The sequence below is a fragment of the Vombatus ursinus genome, unplaced genomic scaffold, assembly GCF_900497805.2.
Source record: "Vombatus ursinus unplaced genomic scaffold, bare-nosed wombat genome assembly UNPS02004533.1, whole genome shotgun sequence".
Taxonomy (NCBI): Eukaryota; Metazoa; Chordata; class Mammalia; order Diprotodontia; family Vombatidae; genus Vombatus; species Vombatus ursinus.
This window is the reverse complement of record NW_020944311.1, coordinates 1,574,563-1,590,667: the sequence shown is the minus strand read 5'-3', so window position 1 is coordinate 1,590,667 and position 16,105 is coordinate 1,574,563. Positions and strand designations below refer to the sequence as shown.

At 46.4% G+C, this 16,105-nt stretch overlaps 2 protein-coding genes across 2 annotated transcripts; one reads left to right on the top strand and one right to left on the bottom strand.

The window, feature by feature from the left end:
- The first annotated feature begins 3,763 nt into the window (after positions 1 to 3,763).
- On the top strand, positions 3,764 to 6,754 carry RPL36A (ribosomal protein L36a). Its single transcript, XM_027837249.1, has 5 exons — positions 3,764 to 3,958; positions 4,650 to 4,755; positions 4,965 to 5,032; positions 5,279 to 5,401; positions 5,856 to 6,754. Exons 1-5 carry the CDS (start codon positions 3,779 to 3,781, stop codon positions 5,874 to 5,876), a joined length of 498 nt encoding a protein of 165 aa, XP_027693050.1. The 5' UTR covers positions 3,764 to 3,778; the 3' UTR covers positions 5,877 to 6,754.
- A 376-nt stretch (positions 6,755 to 7,130) lies between these two features.
- GLA (galactosidase alpha) lies at positions 7,131 to 14,719 on the bottom strand. The gene is made up of 7 exons (XM_027837236.1): positions 14,442 to 14,719; positions 12,360 to 12,534; positions 11,090 to 11,267; positions 9,252 to 9,343; positions 8,409 to 8,570; positions 7,886 to 8,083; positions 7,131 to 7,504 (listed from the first exon to the last, which is right to left on the bottom strand). Exons 1-7 carry the CDS (start codon positions 14,678 to 14,680, stop codon positions 7,220 to 7,222), a joined length of 1,329 nt encoding a protein of 442 aa, XP_027693037.1. The 5' UTR covers positions 14,681 to 14,719; the 3' UTR covers positions 7,131 to 7,219.
- Between the last annotated feature and the right edge of the window lie 1,386 nt (positions 14,720 to 16,105).

Below are 16,105 nucleotides of genomic sequence, written 5' to 3'. Positions count from 1 at the left end.
TTTCACAGCCACTCAGTTCCCCTTTTTTTGTTTCCTGACTTAAACCAATGTCTTTTTTTTTCTTCTCCCTTCTCAGAGGCATGATATCTTATTTCCCCTTCCATCTGCTTGGAACCCCCAACACTGCCACCATGAGTTGGGCTCAGAAAAAGCCCTCTCCACCTACTTTGGTGGCGCTGAGACTCAGGCCATGGAGCCTAGCCCAAGCAGTCAGGTCATAAAGGTAGAAGACAACCTTGGCTTAAAGGTGGCAGGAATGGGCAGGACACAGGGAGCAAAGCTAGAGAGGAAAGAGAAACACAGAAATGGGGGGCATGGCAGGGAGAGGGAGACAGACAGGTCAAGCGCTTGATGAAGAAGAGTTGTATTAGAAAACCTTTGGCCCTCTAAGGGACAGGGGTTTGGAAGTGAGACAACTAGAATTAAAGGGAGGTGTGGGGCAAAGGGGATAGTTTCTCCATAGAACCCCAGTTTCCAGAAAATGACAGAGCTAGAGATAGGAAGACTTCCTCTGTTGAGTAATTTTCTAAGAAAAATTTTTTTTTCTGCAGATAAAAATGTCAGAACATGAGCGAAGGCACAAACTTGTACTCTTTCCTATTTTCCAGGAATGTTGATTTTTTTTTTCCATTTAAGACCCTTACTAGGAGACCATGTCTTTAATTATCTGGGACTCTCTAATCCTGGAAAGCACGCCTCCTCCGGGCCACTCAGGAAAAAACCAGGGTGTTATTGCCAACTGGCTCTGGGGCTGAGCCCCACTGCTACCGCTGGCCTGCTGTTCTCCCACTCAGTGTGAAAAGGAATGACTTCCTTTAGTCAGTCCAGGAAGCACATTTCTCCCACAGATTCTCCCAGGAAATACAGTTTGTGTTGGCACATGTTATCTCAGGAATTATAGCACCGGGCCACAGATGGTGAGGACATCAAGCTTCGGGCGTCCCACTACAATACTTGCCATCCTCACCCCACCAGCACACCCTTAGTTGCCCGAACTCAGTCTCAGGTGCCTCATGCAGATGACCTTCCTAGGTTCCATTGCAAGTTATCAAATTATTAAGATTATTTAAAATGTTTAAATGTCTCATTGATGCCTTTATTTACATTGCTGTCACCTATGGCCTTCCCCCATGCCCCAACTTCTCTCCAGACCTCCAGATAGCTGAGTGAAATAATAGACATCGACCATGTCTCACAACATATGCCTCGTTCTACATCCATAAACTACCACCTCTCTGCTAAGAGGACAGAAGTCTGTTTCACTGGGTTCCAAATCTGCCTCACTTACCAGTCATGTGACCCTTAGCAAGTCACTTTGGTTTCCTTAGCTCTATCTACCATGGGGATGATAATAGCATCTACCTTTCAGGACCGTTGTGAGGATCAAAGGAAGTGAAGTGTTTTGCCAGCCTTAGGCCTTGGGAGCCAAGACTGGTCGCTGGACTGATCTGAGTTCTAATGTCTACTGACTGACTAACTAACTCTTGGTTGTGCCTCAGTCCCTAGTGTCTCTGAAACCTTCTTATGCCTGTCAAGATTCTCAAAGCAACAAAGTTGTCTTAACTGGGTACGTATTTTTTTTTAAAGCCTTTTTGTTGGTCAAGTATCGGCCTGGTTAATTCTCACATTTGCTCAAGGTGGACAGAAAAGTAAAAATAACTAACCTTTATATGGTGCTTTAAAGTTTGCAAAGAGTCAGTGTAGTTACAACAGCGCGCATTTATTATACTCATTTTACAGTTGAGGAAACTGGCTATGTAGCCAGTAAGCAGCAGAAATTGTATTTCAGCTCGGAGCTTCAGAAGTCTGCTCCATACTTGTGTCCCCTGAATTCCACAATGTCAAATGTAATAAGTAAAATACTTATCTCAGTAACGATGCATCTAATTAGATAAAGGTTTGGGAAGTTCAACTTTTGTTTCCCGGTCCCATCCATTGTCCGTGTTTTCTAGACACGGTGCCAGAGATTGGTTTGTCTGTTGTGTTGCTGGATTTCTTCACATTAAACTTGAAGCAGCCACAACATGGGAGCAAGGCCAAATAGACGTTTGGCTCCTGGGATATTCTGTTGGGTTAGTGGGTGCTAGCTTTCAGCTTTATGGGGAGACAGGGGGAAAAGGTAATGGGGACTTTCTCTTGAATGGGGGCGATTTGCAGCTTACAGATGCTCCACGAAATCAGGACAACCATGAACTGGAGGGATCTCATTTATTTACTCTTACAAAACCAATTCCATAAATTCCGGTAGTTAGCCAAAAGCCTGAGGAATGAAATGGAAGTGACCACCATCCTGGCTAATCCTATCAATTGGGTATTTCAGCAGCATCCTATTGAGGGGAAAAAAAAAAAAAAAGGTCTTGTGACCTTCAGATCCTTCTGTACTAGACCAAGGAAGAGGAGGGCCACTCCTCGTGAGCAATCCCAGGGAACACAGGATTTAGGGCTAGGAGGGCCCCTGTTAATTGTATAGTCTAACTCCTTCATTTTACAGATAGAGAAATGGAGGCCCAGGGAGGGTGATTTACCCAAGGTCGTGGAAGTAGTAAGGGGTCAGGTCAAGATTTGATCCCAAGGCCTCTGACTCCATATACTTATTGCCCAAAGTCCTCAGACATTAGCTTTCATTTGGTTGGCTCAACATGGCATTGTGCACTTCAGAATAATGAATAAATAATGTCTTATAATAGTAATTATCCCCCACCCTAGTGGAAAGAAAACTGGAATTGGTGTCAGAGTGCAAATCTCAGCTTTGCTACTTCCTATCTATGTGACCTTGAGCAAGTTTGTTTGACCTCCCTGGGTCTCAGATCCCTTTTCTGTGAAATGAGTTTTGACTAGATGATCTCTAAGACCCCTTCCAGCTCTGCATCTCATCCCTAGGACCCTATGTATTTGATGCCTCATCATGCCACAGAGGGGACTGGGGCTTTGTCAGCACTGCGTCTGCAAGCTGCCAATCACGTCAAGCTCTGACAAGCCCTACCAAGTTGGAAAGGCTTTGAGTGTGTGGCAAATGATGGACTGTGTATATTATAATAGTGATGATAATTTGCAGGAAGGGCAGCTAGGTGGGCCTGTGGTCAGGAAGACCAGACTTCAAATCTGGTGCAGACATTTCCTAGCTGTGTGACCCTGGGTAAGTCACTTCACCCTGTTTGCCTCAGTTTCCTCACCTGTTAAATAAGCTGGAGAAGGAAACAGCAAACCTCTCCAGTGCATCTCTGCCAAGAAAACCCCAAATGGGGTCACAAAGAGTCAGATGCAACTGAAATGACTGACCAGCAACAATTTGCAGGAAGGAGCAGGAAGACCCTTAAGCTATGGTAGAGACACAGTTTTCCTTGGAGAAGAGTTCTGAGACGGTAGTTTCCTCAACTGTAAAACCAGGGATATCTAGAATCCTTTCAACTGGACTTGGGGTCAGAGGGCCTGGTCTTTACTAGCTCTGTGACTTTGGACAAGTGCTTTTCTTTCTGTGGGCCTCAGTTTACTCATTTGTCATAGGAGGGGGTTGATCATGGTTTAGAGCTGGCAGGGAACTTGGAGAAGTCATGCAAAAACATCACTTCCTAAGGATCTAGTCTTATCTAAATGCTGTTAAGGCGTCTGTCCGGCGAGGCCCCGGAGTGGGGGAGGTGGGAGAAGGGGCGGGGCGAGGGCTAGGGGGCGGGGTGAAGGGGAGGGGGCGGGCCAGGGGAAAAGGGACGAGGCCCCTCCTACTAGACAGTGCGCGTCAGGGGCGGGCCTCTCGTGCAGCCCTTCCCTCTGACGTCAGGGCATGCGCATGAGCCACCTTTTCAGGCAAGCCGCAGTCTTCAGCCGTCATCCTTCGAAGTCGGTCGTGTTCTTTAGCTCGTCGTCGTCCTCGGCCGAGCGCTCCCTTGTGAGCGCTCGGCCGAGGGATCCCAGGGGCCTGGACATCAGCGAAGCCCAGTCGGAAGCGCAGCGCAGCCCTTCGGTGAGTCCCCAGCGTCCTCTGCCCAGCACATTCCCGTTGCCCTTTTGTCTACCCAGTCTTTGTCTCCTCACCTGTCATGGCGTTCTGCGCAATGCAGAGCCGCAATTTCGGCCTGGACCGCCAGAGGGCGGCATGGTGCAGCTTCCGCCCCCCCCCATTGGACTCGTAGGGCGTCTCCCGTGAGGCCATGCGGCCCGCAGCCTCTTTATACCTCCACTTCCGGCCACGTCGCCTTTTTTTCGGATGACGACGCTGCGGCAGCCATGGTGGGCGTGTAGGGAGGCGCAGTAATCTGGTTTAATCCTACCTCTTGCGCGTGGGCCTGGAGGTCCGCTGGGCCACAGCGGAGCTTTGCACTCCCGAGGAGTCCGTTCTGGCCGGGAAGCGCTCGAAGATGGGCTCGCCCGGGGCTCCGGCTGGGGGTGGTGGGCAAGAACAAAGGCAACATGGCGGCCGCGGGGGGAGGGTTGGGTGTGGCCGTGGCCGTGGCCGTGGCCAGCCTTCCGGACCCAGCCTATCGAGGGCTGAGCCAGGCAGCCAGGGCCCAGGCTGGGGGGTGGAGACAGGAGAAGCAGGGTGTGAACCGCAGGCTCGCGGTGACTCGCAAGCTCTGGCCGCTAGTGGGCGCTCTCCTTGTAAGGCGTTGGTGAAGTCTTTGATTCCGGCCTCCCAACTTTATATTTTTTTCCAGGTGAAGGTCCCTAAAACCCGCAGAACTTTCTGCAAAAAGTGCGGCAAGCATCAGCTTCACAAAGTGACGCGGTACAAGAAAGGCAAAGATTCCCTGTATACTCAGGGTAAGAGCAGTGGTCGCTGCTGGGGAGGAGGAGTGGTGACCCTTGTGTCTTGACAGGTGGAAATGCTCATAGAAGAATCTATGCTTTAGATACTGGTATTCTTGCCTAAAAAGCAGCTCAGTAAAGAAAAAAGTTATCCAAGTAGATGTTCGTACCTCCTGTGGCTTGCAGTATGGACTTGTTTAGTAAGTTTTCTTTACTTTTCCTAGGAAAAAGGCAATACGATCGGAAGCAGAGTGGTTATGGTGGTCAAACAAAACCAATTTTCCGGAAAAAGGTGAGCATCGCATGGGGCAGAAGTAGCTAGGCTCCCCTGCTAAGGAAAAAGGGAATCTCACATATCTCAGCAACCCAGCTGTTGACCCTTACAGACATCCTCATGGTGCCTTTTGTTTTAATCTTGGAGCAGTCCACCATTTGTGGCAAAGCCTCTGCTCCTAGTAGTACTAGAAGAGAGCTGGTTTGTGTACCATAGTTTTCTTTATGACAAAAAGGTTTGCTTTAATTTAATCTTTGTTTCCAGGCAAAGACCACAAAAAAGATTGTACTGAGGCTTGAATGTGTGGAACCCAACTGCAGGTCTAAGAGGATGCTTGCCATTAAGAGGTGTAAGCATTTTGAACTGGGAGGAGATAAGAAGAGAAAGGTATGTATGTGACTGGGAATTTAAGCTGTTGTGTATATTTTCTTTGAACTTGCAGCCTTATTTGGGGATAGAAGCTATGTGTTAACCTGCAAAACCTTACCATTGGGGAATCGTTTGTTCTTGTCAGGTGAGGGATCATGTTGGTTTACAAACAAATGGAGTTTTTAAAATCTGTAATACCCCACAGTGTGGAATAGTGCTAGGCGTGGCACCCCAGAGACCTGAGTTCAAATGCTGAACATTTAATAACAGTGCCCTAGGTACAGGCACTTATACTGTTTACCTCAAGTAACTCCCTGGGACTTAGCAGATCTTCATTGGTAGATGGCCTGTTCCTATAAAAGGGTTTTCTCAGCTATTCCAAAACAATGGAGTTTCAGGAGTCCATGCTTGGTTTGGGCATCAGCAGCATTCTTAAATTATATACTAATCTATTTCTTCTGTTCTGTTACAGGGCCAAGTGATCCAGTTCTGAGTTTCATTGTTTTCGTCTTAATAGGAAAAAACCATTCCATTCCATTCCTTGGTTTTGTGTTTTCTGTCTTGGAAAGGAAGAGGCTTGAGTAAAACCAAGTCTCATACTATGTGAAGCTTTTCCCCACGTAGGAAAAGTTCTTGAGGATGTGGCTGAGTGTTGTAACTTTAATCATCTACTTAATGAGATTTGTATTGTGGAGAGAAAGCCCAGCTGGACATTTCTGGGGGGGGGGGGGCCTAGGGTCCTTGGTTATTAGCACTATGGCTAAAATAGTTACTGATAGCCTGGATTCCCAGGCAAATTAGGGATACAAAGTAATAAAGATAAGGATAGCTAGCCCCAATTTTATAGGCTTTCAGCAAATCCAATTCATCACCTTCAGGGATTGCCTTGTTTTCAAAACATTAACAAAGTGGGTTCCCATATCTATTTGGGTTAGGGTTCTTTGTAGAGAACTAATGATTGAATTGCCTGGTCATTAAAAGGATGGCCTATTAATTGAAAACTCATTTGTACCTTGTTTTCAAAGTGTTAAGTGACTTCCCATATCTATTTGGGTTGAATTAATCCTCTATGGAGAACTAATAGTGACTGAAATAATCTGATCATTAAAGGGATGGCCTGTTAATTGAAAACTGATATTAGTTATGTGTAGGGGTGGGTGGGAATGACAGCTGGTCAAGACTTGGAACAGTAAAGAATGGAGGTCATTGTTTCTTTATTTTACATCGTTTTTTGTATTACATAAACCCATGTTAGGCTTTAAGCCCTCTTGAGGGCAGAATGTTTGTCTGTGTCGATTTTTGTATCTTGGCACGGTGCCAGCATCGTGCCTTTCACACTAAAGGTGCTTAATAAATGTTGAGTCTTCCTAATAGTGTTTGCCAGACTCTTTTGTTGAGGGGGAACTATGCTTTGGGGGTGGGGGGAGAGAAAGAAGGAAACTGTCACGTCACCTTGAGAGTACTCCCCCATACTTGCCCTGGGGGGTAGTTGGATTGCAAATCACACATTTAGACCTTAGAACTGGGATGCTGCTCTAGATTTATAGTTGGGGGGGGGGTAGGTTATTTACAAATCATTAAAAGGATCATAAGTGGCCTAGAGGGAGCTTTTTAAGGAGTAAAATAGTTTAATGCCCAGCAGCAAATGAAAGGAGCCCATACTTCATTGTTGTGCCAGAAGGGAAGAAATCATAAAAGGTGATTTTAAAGACGTTATAAATTATAAGTTGTCTGACAGTAACGGAAATTAATTCATCAGAAGTGACATTACTGGAAATGGAATGATCCAAGTCATTAGAAGTGGGGTAGCAGGAAACAAAGTTATCCTGGTTAGTATTAATGGAAACTTTTGTGTTGCTGGAAAGTCTGTAACTTCAGTAGGACCGTGCCTGTGGGGTTTACTCGAACCTTCAATTGAGATGTCCATTCGTAAAGTCCCAGCTCTTCTTTAACAGGAAGGATTTGTGTGATGAGGCAGGCTGGGGCACACCCTAGTCCCTCACCCAAGGCAGCAGTGGAAAAAGCATAATTCTGAGGTCCCCCAATCTCTTTCTGGTTAAACACAGCCACGGCCCAGGCTAAATTTGACAGGGGCCGTTCCCATACTTCAAAGTCCTCGTCCTAGCAAAACAAAGACAGTTTCAGCATTAGGAGGCAATTACTCGTAGCCATAAATGTAGTCCTACAGTGTTAGGAGTAGAAGCTGTAGCCACCTTATCTCGCTCTGAAGCTGTCAAAACAAGTTTGACAGGTCATTCATTGGGATTCTAAAGGTCTGCAACTGCTATTCAATATGTGCAGATAAGGGCCAAAGAGAAAAGCCACTGTCTAGGGCAGGGCATGAGTGTAGTGCCATTGCTTCTATAAAGTGCATACCTCTAATATCTGTAAAACGAATGGATTTCTCACTTAGTGACAACCTTGAAAAACTGTCAGTGGAAGTGCCCTTTCTGAAATTCCTCAGTCCCATTTTCTCCCACGGGCCACCATCTTGCTATGTACCTTCCTCAGCCGGTAGCCCTGCTTGCCCAAAGGATCCTGGTTGATGGCAATCACATCTTCATTCTGCAGCAGGGACTTGGATTGGGGACTGATGTGTCGGAGGTCATTAGACATAAAGAGCGGGGCTGCCATGATAGCCCAGAGCACCATCTGAGTCACCTGTTGATCCCAGCTGAGTCCAAAGTTGCCGATCACTAACTGAGACAAAAATGTTACAGAAATAAGTGAAAACCACGTCTGATTCTTGGTGAGATTGACAGGGGCGGAAAAGCAGTGTTCAGCCACCTAAAGCTTCCAATTGGCCTGACTGTTTTCGGTAGGGGTTAGCCTACACGGATCACCTACAGATCCTTCCAAATCTGAGATTATGTATGACTCCAGCACCACGTGAAGTAATATGCCGCCCACATCCCCCAGTATTTGTGATGAGAGCACTTTATCAACCCCGGGATGCCACATGACTCAGTTACGCTCCAAGTACTCCATGTAGTGACTTCCACGCCTCGTGGTCTCGTGTGCTTACCATGTCAGGATCATTCCATCCCCCTGGTCCAGCAGCAGGAACAAGGCTCTCTTGCTTAGAAGCAGTCCAGGCCAGAATACTCTTCACACTACTCCAGGAATCGAAGATATCACCATAGTTCCTCCAGTGGTTACAGTACTGTCTAATTTCTGTGTAATTGGGCTAGGAGGCCAATAACAATTTAATTAATGATTCTTGAGTAAAGCATGATGGGGGGGGGGACATGCAGGAGAGGGAAAAGAAGACAATAATCGTAGATAGTAGGGATGTCATGTGACTATTGTGTACCGGAAGAAGTCAGCTTTTTGCTCTCAATAACTCCTACCATCATAACGGCCAAGTTGGGATACCAGGTCTAAACTAGGATTCCACTCAATTCTGGGCAAGACTGCCCATTGGTGGCTAAAGACTTCCAGTTTATTACTTTTAACTACCTCATGCTTTTGGCCTTACTGACAACTACCATTTGCTTAATCAAGCTTGGCCAGGGTGAAATTAGGGCCATGATCAGACACAGGCCCTTCTCAGGGCAGCCAGGGGTCCCACCTCACTCTAATACACTTTAAATAAGATACAGATGAGTAGCTAGGAACTTACAAGGGAGAGCCGAGTAGCTCCTGTCTGTGCTGTGAGCAGCACCCACCCAGCCTCAATGTGTAAGTGGGGAATTTACAAACGAGGTCCAGCAGCAGGCCCATGAAGAGTCAAGCTTTCTGCCAGGACGTGGCCTAAGAGCATCTTAACAGAAACAAGCCGTCGGGGGTGCTTTGCACAGGAGGTGTCCGGAAGAACTGGACATACTACTGGTCAAGTCCAGGACAAGACTTCTGGAAGCTGGCTTACCTCCTGGAAGTGCCTTGTATACAGGGGCCACTCACAGGAATAAAGAATGCTCCGGCCAGTTTTGTTTAGGGCAAAGGACATGTACTTATAGCCTGTAAAAGAAGAGCACTGGTAAGAGGCAGAAAAGGCCACTTCTCAACTTGGATGGATCCCATCAAGGGGGAATTCTCGGACAAAAGTAAGGCTCCTTGGTCAGATTTGGGAGCACCAGCAAGCAGACGCAGGAGAAAGCCTGGGACCTGACTTACTTCTAACTAGCTTCTCCTAGGGGCAGCTAGGGGGTGCAGTGGATAAAGCACTGGCCCTGAAGTCAGGAGGACCTGAGTTCAAATCCAGCCTCAGACCAAACACTTGACACTTACTAGCTGTGTGACCCTGGGCAAGTCACTTAACCCCAATTGCCTTTAAAAAAAAAAAAGATTCCTCCAAAATAGCTTCTCCTGACTGAGCAGCAGCGTAATTAGAGGAGGAAGTAAGGAAAACTATTTCTAGAGACTCGAATTTACATAGTGCTTTAAGGTTGAAAAGTGCTTTACAAATATGATCTCATCTAATCTTCACCAGGGCCCTGGGGGGGGGGAGGTGCTCTTATTATCTCCATTTTACAGTTAACTGGGGCAGACCGAGGTGAAATAACTTGCCCAGGGTCACCTAGCTAGTAAGTATCGGGAGGCTGGATTTCAACTCAAGTCTTCCTAACTTCAGGCCCAGCATTCCACCCACCGTGCCACCACAAAATTCAGAGGATGCTAGAGGGCTAAGAGTTGGAAACATTCACAGAGATCAAATTCAATCCATTCATTTTATAGTGGCAGATGTTAAGTGGCTTGCCCTCAGGTCCCCTAGGTCGTAAGGAGCAGAGCTGGGATTTGAACCAGGTCATCTGGTTCCAAATCCAGTCTTCTCATCATTGGAGCACATCACCTCAACTTCTTTTTTTTTTTCCTTACTCCTGTGATCATTTGGTGTCCTCTACCTTTCCCTTTCTTCTGTGAAGGGATAGTGATTCAAAATTAGTGATAGCAGGGGAGAGGAATATTAAGAGGCAGGGTCATATGGCACACAGATGTCAAGCACATATATGGCCTACAACACTGAGTGGGACCCCTACCATTAAAATGTGGGCAATATTTAACAAAACAAATTTAAAAAATACAATAGAACATAGATAATGTTAGTATGTGGTTTTCTAAGTCACTATGTATGGTTTAGGGTTTCTATCTGAGTTTGACACTATTGGGGTAGTGGATAGTGCTGGACTTGGGAGTCAAGACCAGGATTTAAATGCTTCTGACACTCACTGTGTGACATGGAGTCAGCCATGCTGGTTAACTCCTGTACCTAATGTAATTTTCCAAGACAGAGTTCAGGGAAGGAAGTTTCCTCCAAACTAATCTAAACACACAGAACTATTTCTCTCTGCCTGCCCCCTAAAAATCCTCAAACAAAACCAAAAAACAACCTCCCACCCCCCAAACCCACCTCAAATGAAAATGACTGAATACTAGCCACTCCTCCTCTCTACTGCTTTGGGACTTTTTTCCAGTGAGAATGGAAACTGTTGAGTCATTAAACTATTTCTAGTTTGCTAATATTTCACAAACCAACATTTTTGTCTACCAGGGCATATCGAAGCTTGGGTAAGTCCAATGTACCTGGAGGTGAGTAGGTGCTCAGAGAGGATTTGTTGAATGAAGGGGCCAAGAGAGTCTGAGATATGAGGGATAAAAATAAGAGCTGAGGTGGGGGTGGGGAAAGTACTTCAGGCTCTGAATATACCCAAGCTCTCTTGGTTGCAAGATATCTGACTTCAGTGGAATCTCTGAGCCCAAGCATACCTTCTACCAAACTTTCCAGATCTTTAGAGTTACATCCGTCAAATTTCAGCAGGTCCACTCCCCAGTCAGCAAAGGTTTTGGCATCGATATCATAGTACCCATAGCTGCCTGGGTACCCAGCACAGGTGAGAGTTCCCACATCTTGATAAATACCTAGCTTCAGGCCCTTGGAATGTACCTGGAAGAGAGAGAGAGAGAGAGAGAGAGAGAGAGAGAGAGACAGACAGACAGACAGACATACACACACACACACATACACACCACAGAAAGCAATGAAGGGAAAGACTGAAACAAAGACAGCCTTGTGCCTTGGGTGGGAAGAGACAGAACCCATCAGTGGCCTCCTCTACCCTTTCCCCTTCCTTTAGGTCTATTCCTCTAAGGCAAAGCTATGGCCCGCAACATTCCTGAGTATGGCTGAAGCAGAATAAAATGTAATCGGAAAATATTTAACAAAATAAATACAAATACAATAAAATATAGATAAAGTTAATTTGAGGTTTTCTTTCTTTCTTTTTTTTTTTGGTGAGGGCAACTGGGATTAAGTGACTTGCCCAGAGTCACACAGCTAGTGAGTGTTATCTGTCTAAGGCCGAATTTGAACTCAGGTCCTCCTGACTCCAGGGCTGGTACTCTACCCACTGCGCCACCTAGCTGCCCCTAATTTGAGGTTTTCTAAGTCAATATGCAATCATAAGGATACTTAGATAGCGTTTAGTAGCCCCCACTGCTTTATGAGTTTCACACCACTGATCTAATGTGCCTTAGCTGAATTGTGGGATTTGTCCCAAAACAATTTTAGCCAGGTGAAACCAAAGTTATTTAGTTTGGAACTAGATTAATAGCAGAAAGAAGAAAATCACTAACAAGTATATCTTTGCCTTGAAAAATGTCCTTGAGAGGAATCTCTTTTTCTAACATTCTATAATTGAGAGTATATTTCCAAATCTACGATCTGTACTATTGGTAGTATATCTACAAAACATTGATAAGGAAATACTTGTAAATAAATGTCAAAGACCAAGGTGCTTTATCCTGTTGGCAAATAGAGCGCTTTCGGCAAAGATTAGACACAAGGACTACTGTAAAACTGCTATCTTTGATGGAATGAAGATAAACTCTTCTCTATGATCAGATAACAGCAGCATCTATGTTTTCTGGGTATTTCATAGTGTCACAAGGACTATTTTGCAACATGCTTTTTTTTTTTTTAAACCAATAAAATGCAACCTCCCTGAATGGGAGGCAGGCTTCTTATCTATGAACTTACATAGTTTGCCAGGTGACGGATTCCACTGGGGAAGCGTTTGGGGTCTGCCTTGAGCCTACCATTCTCGTCTCGTTTGGAGGCCAACCAACAGTCGTCGATGCAGACATACTCATAGCCTACATCCTTCCAGCCTTCCGATACCATAAGGTCAGCCATCTGCATGAAGAGCTGTTCACTGAGGGATGAAAATCAGAGTTACCATGACAGCCAATGGCAATCAGGAATAGCTTCACAGAAGATATCAGGACCTTCTTCCACCCCAGATAACAGAAAGATCAACACCAAACAAGAAACTGAACGTGCACTAGGACAGTCAGCACAAATTCATTTACCACAATGACTAGAACCTGGGGGCAGTTACTGCTGCCATGTGCCATTAAGAGACTTCTGGAATGATTTCTCTACAGACAATGATCTGTAAACTGCCTTTAAGAGATGCCCTAGGACAGTTGCCTTTGTAGGTTTGTTTTTCCAGGGATGAGATCTGACTTCCTTTAGTGAGCACAGTACATACTGATCTGTTTGTTGTATGAAGAAGAAAAGATGAGCTACATTTACATAGCTCATTAAGGCTTGTAAAACATTTTATATACATCATTTCATTTAACTCTAACAACCCTGTGAGTAGAAAACAGAGGTAATATTATCTCCATTTTACAGATGTAGAAACTGAGACAGAAAAAAGTGAAATGACTTACCTGTGGTAACACAGCTAGTGTCAGAAGTGGAATTTGAACCCAGGTCTTCCAGGTTCCACCTGTTATTTATTAGGCCAGGCTGTTTCTCAATTTGTGGCACTGCCCCTTCTGAGGTGGGTCACCCTTACGTAAGTCACTTGCTTTCCCTGGCCCTCAAGTTGTTCCTCTCTAAAATGAGGGATGGACTAGTTTATAGGATGCTTGACCTAGGAGGGACCTCTGAAGTCAGCTGGTCCATTGGCCTCACTCATTTGTCAAACACCTACACTGTGCTAAGCTCTAGGATATAAAGACTAAAAGGAACCAGCATCTAGCCTCAAAAGCAGCTAACATTTTACTGGAGGAAAACAACATGGGATCCTTGGAGCAGTGATTTAGAGCTGGAAGGGCCTTTGGAGCCCAAACTCCTCATTTTACAGATGAAGAAACTGAGGCCTAGAAAGGTTAAGTGACTTGTCCAAGGTCACACTGATCGTCAGAGACAGAGCTGGGATTTGAACTGAAGTCCTGACTCTATATCCATCATTCTTTCCATGTAGCATACTGTCTCCCACTGTACACAGATAATTAAGTATAAAATATCTGCAATGTAATTTCTGGAGGAGGGAATCAGGATAACCTTCTGTGAACTGAGCTTTGAAGGACACTGGGGATTGTGTGAGGCAGGGGTGAGGAGGGAAGGCATTACACAAGCCAGTTTGGCTGGAGCCATCACTGTGCAATGAGCCTGGAGTCGGACTGTGAAGACTTTGAAATTTCAAACAAGGAGTTTTGATTTTACCTCGGACTGTCTTGGCAGGAGAGTGATGGGAAAAATCATTCCGGCAGCAATGTGGAAGCTGGATTGGAATGGGGAGAAACCTGAGGCTATCATCCAGGTAAGGGGTGACAAAGGGCTGAATTTGGATGATGGATGTGCAACATGAGGGAAGGGGAGAAGGGCAGAGGTGGTATAGAAATGACAAGAGGTGGCAAATGACGGGATGTGGACTGTGGGGTTGGAGGGGTGAGGGAAAGAGAGAGGAAGCTGACTCCAAGCTTGAGTCTGGGGCACTGGTGCCCTCCAAAGAAATAGGGAAGTTAGGAAGGAAAACATTTTGTTTTGTCTAGGGGCTTTGAGAGGGAGGGGAGGGGAAGGAGAGCGTTAAGATTTTAGAAGAGGAAACTACACTTTAAGGTTCCTTTTTCCTTGTCTATCAAACGAAGTCCCCAAATGGCCCCAAAGCCCTCCGAGAGCCCTCCGAGCTCTGGAACTACAATCCTTCTCGGAGCCTCAGCGACCTCCTCTGTCACACTGGCCCAGAAGACCCCCGACACTCCTCCAATGACGGCAGCCTGATGGCCCCTGGCTGGACCTCTGGGGCCGGCCCTGTCCCTCACCTACCTGATGCAGTTCTCCGGGTCTTCGATGCAGTCCACGTTACACGTGAAGCGCTCCCAGTGCAGCCAGCCCATGGTCGGGGTCAGGGCCAGCCCGTTGTCCAGGGCAGTGACCCCAGGCACGCCCACCAGAGTCAGGACCAGGGCCAGGGCCAGGGCCAGGGCCAGGCTCAGGCTCAGGCACCCGAAGGCAAACGCCCGGCCCTGCTCCCGCCTGAGCTCGGCCGCCCTCGATCTGCCCATTTCCGTCTGGACCCCGAGCCCACAACTCAAACTCCGCGGTCCTACGCTCCCGGCTCACCCGGGTTAAATGCAGGAAAGGACCAATCAGCACTTGAGGCACGGCGGGCCTCCGCCTATCAGCGGCTATTCCTGGAACGGTGGGCGGGAGGTTCTCGGGAAGGATTACCAGCAAAACCCTGGGCCATTGCCGGTCATGTGGCCGAGGGACGGCGCTCACGTGACGCAGGGTTCATGTGACGGGAAGCCGGTGCTGGGCTCTTGTCGGGAATCTTATCGCGATCTTGTCGCGGTCCGCCTCGGGCCTGAGGAGAGCCGAGGGGGACGACGGGAGCGCGGGAACCTGGGAGTGGTGGGGCGGGACGGGACCCGGCCGCGAGGCGGCCCGGCCTCAGAGCGGCATGGGGACTGGGCGGGCCACGCGGGCTGCCCAGTCCGGGCGCCTTGCTTCTGTGGGCCTCAGGCTCCCCTTCTCCGTTGTGTTTTTATTTACTTGTTAAAAGTTTTCCAGTTACTTTTTTTTATTTTAATTGTTAGTTTTAGTTACAAATTCTCGCCCTCCACCCCCTCCCCCATCCATTAGGAAGGCAAGAAATATTATCCATATTATACATACGAAGTCATGAAAAACGTATTTCCTCTTTAGCCATGAGAACCTCCATTGGCTGGGCCCTTTGAATGGAGGCTGCCTTTGCTGTGGTTTTTTTTTTTTTTTTTTAATTTATTAATTAAAAAGAGAGATAGACTGCTTTTGCCCTGGACCCCTCGGAGCTTCTTCCTGCTTTCTTCTGAGTATTCTTTTAACACTTTTTTCTTTTCCTTTTTTTTTTTCCCATCCGTCAGTGCCTCTCCCCTCTCTTAGGCTTCAGTCTTCTCTCCTTATCTGGCAGCTTTTGGGCACTGCACCAAGCCTGTTGAGAAAAGATTTAATAGAAGGGTCTATTAAAAAGACTTAACAATATAATGGTAATATTGGGATAATGTTGTAAACCACAAAGTACTATATAAATGCTAGTTATTATTATTATTATTATTATCATTATTCCTGACTCCAAGGCCAGCCCTCTATCGTCTGCACTTCTATCCTGTACTTCTCAACTAATGGATTCATTAGTTCAGTCATCTTAAGTGGACACCCCATTTGGGGTTTTCTTGGTAAAGATACTGGAGTGGTTTGCCATTTCCTTCTCCAGCTCATTTTACAGATGAAGAAACCGAGGCAGGGTGAAGTGACTTGCCCAAGGTCACACAAGGAGTTAACTGTCAGATCAGACTTGAACACTAGGAGAGGAGTCTTCCTGACTCCAGGCCCAGAACTCTATCCACTGCACCACCTAGATCTGTCCTATCTTGGGGGCCAGAGGGGTTTTCAGTTAGGGGTTGTTTTACTTTTCATTCATTCTACAAACATTTAACAATCTCCTAAGG

Coding starts and splice junctions, on each gene's coding strand:
- RPL36A (XM_027837249.1), top strand. CDS start 3,779: ATGCGCATGAGCCACCTTTTCAGGCAAGCCGCAGTCTTCAGCCGTCAT. Junction 3,959..4,649: donor AAGCGCAGCGCAGCCCTTCG/GTGAGTCCCCAG, acceptor ATTTTTTTCCAG/GTGAAGGTCCCTAAAACCCG. Junction 5,033..5,278: donor AACCAATTTTCCGGAAAAAG/GTGAGCATCGCA, acceptor CTTTGTTTCCAG/GCAAAGACCACAAAAAAGAT.
- GLA (XM_027837236.1), bottom strand. CDS start 14,680: ATGGGCAGATCGAGGGCGGCCGAGCTCAGGCGGGAGCAGGGCCGGGCG. Junction 8,571..9,251: donor ATACAAGGCACTTCCAGGAG/GTAAGCCAGCTT, acceptor TTGGCCTCCTAG/CCCAATTACACAGAAATTAG. Junction 8,084..8,408: donor GATGGAATGATCCTGACATG/GTAAGCACACGA, acceptor TTTTTGTCTCAG/TTAGTGATCGGCAACTTTGG.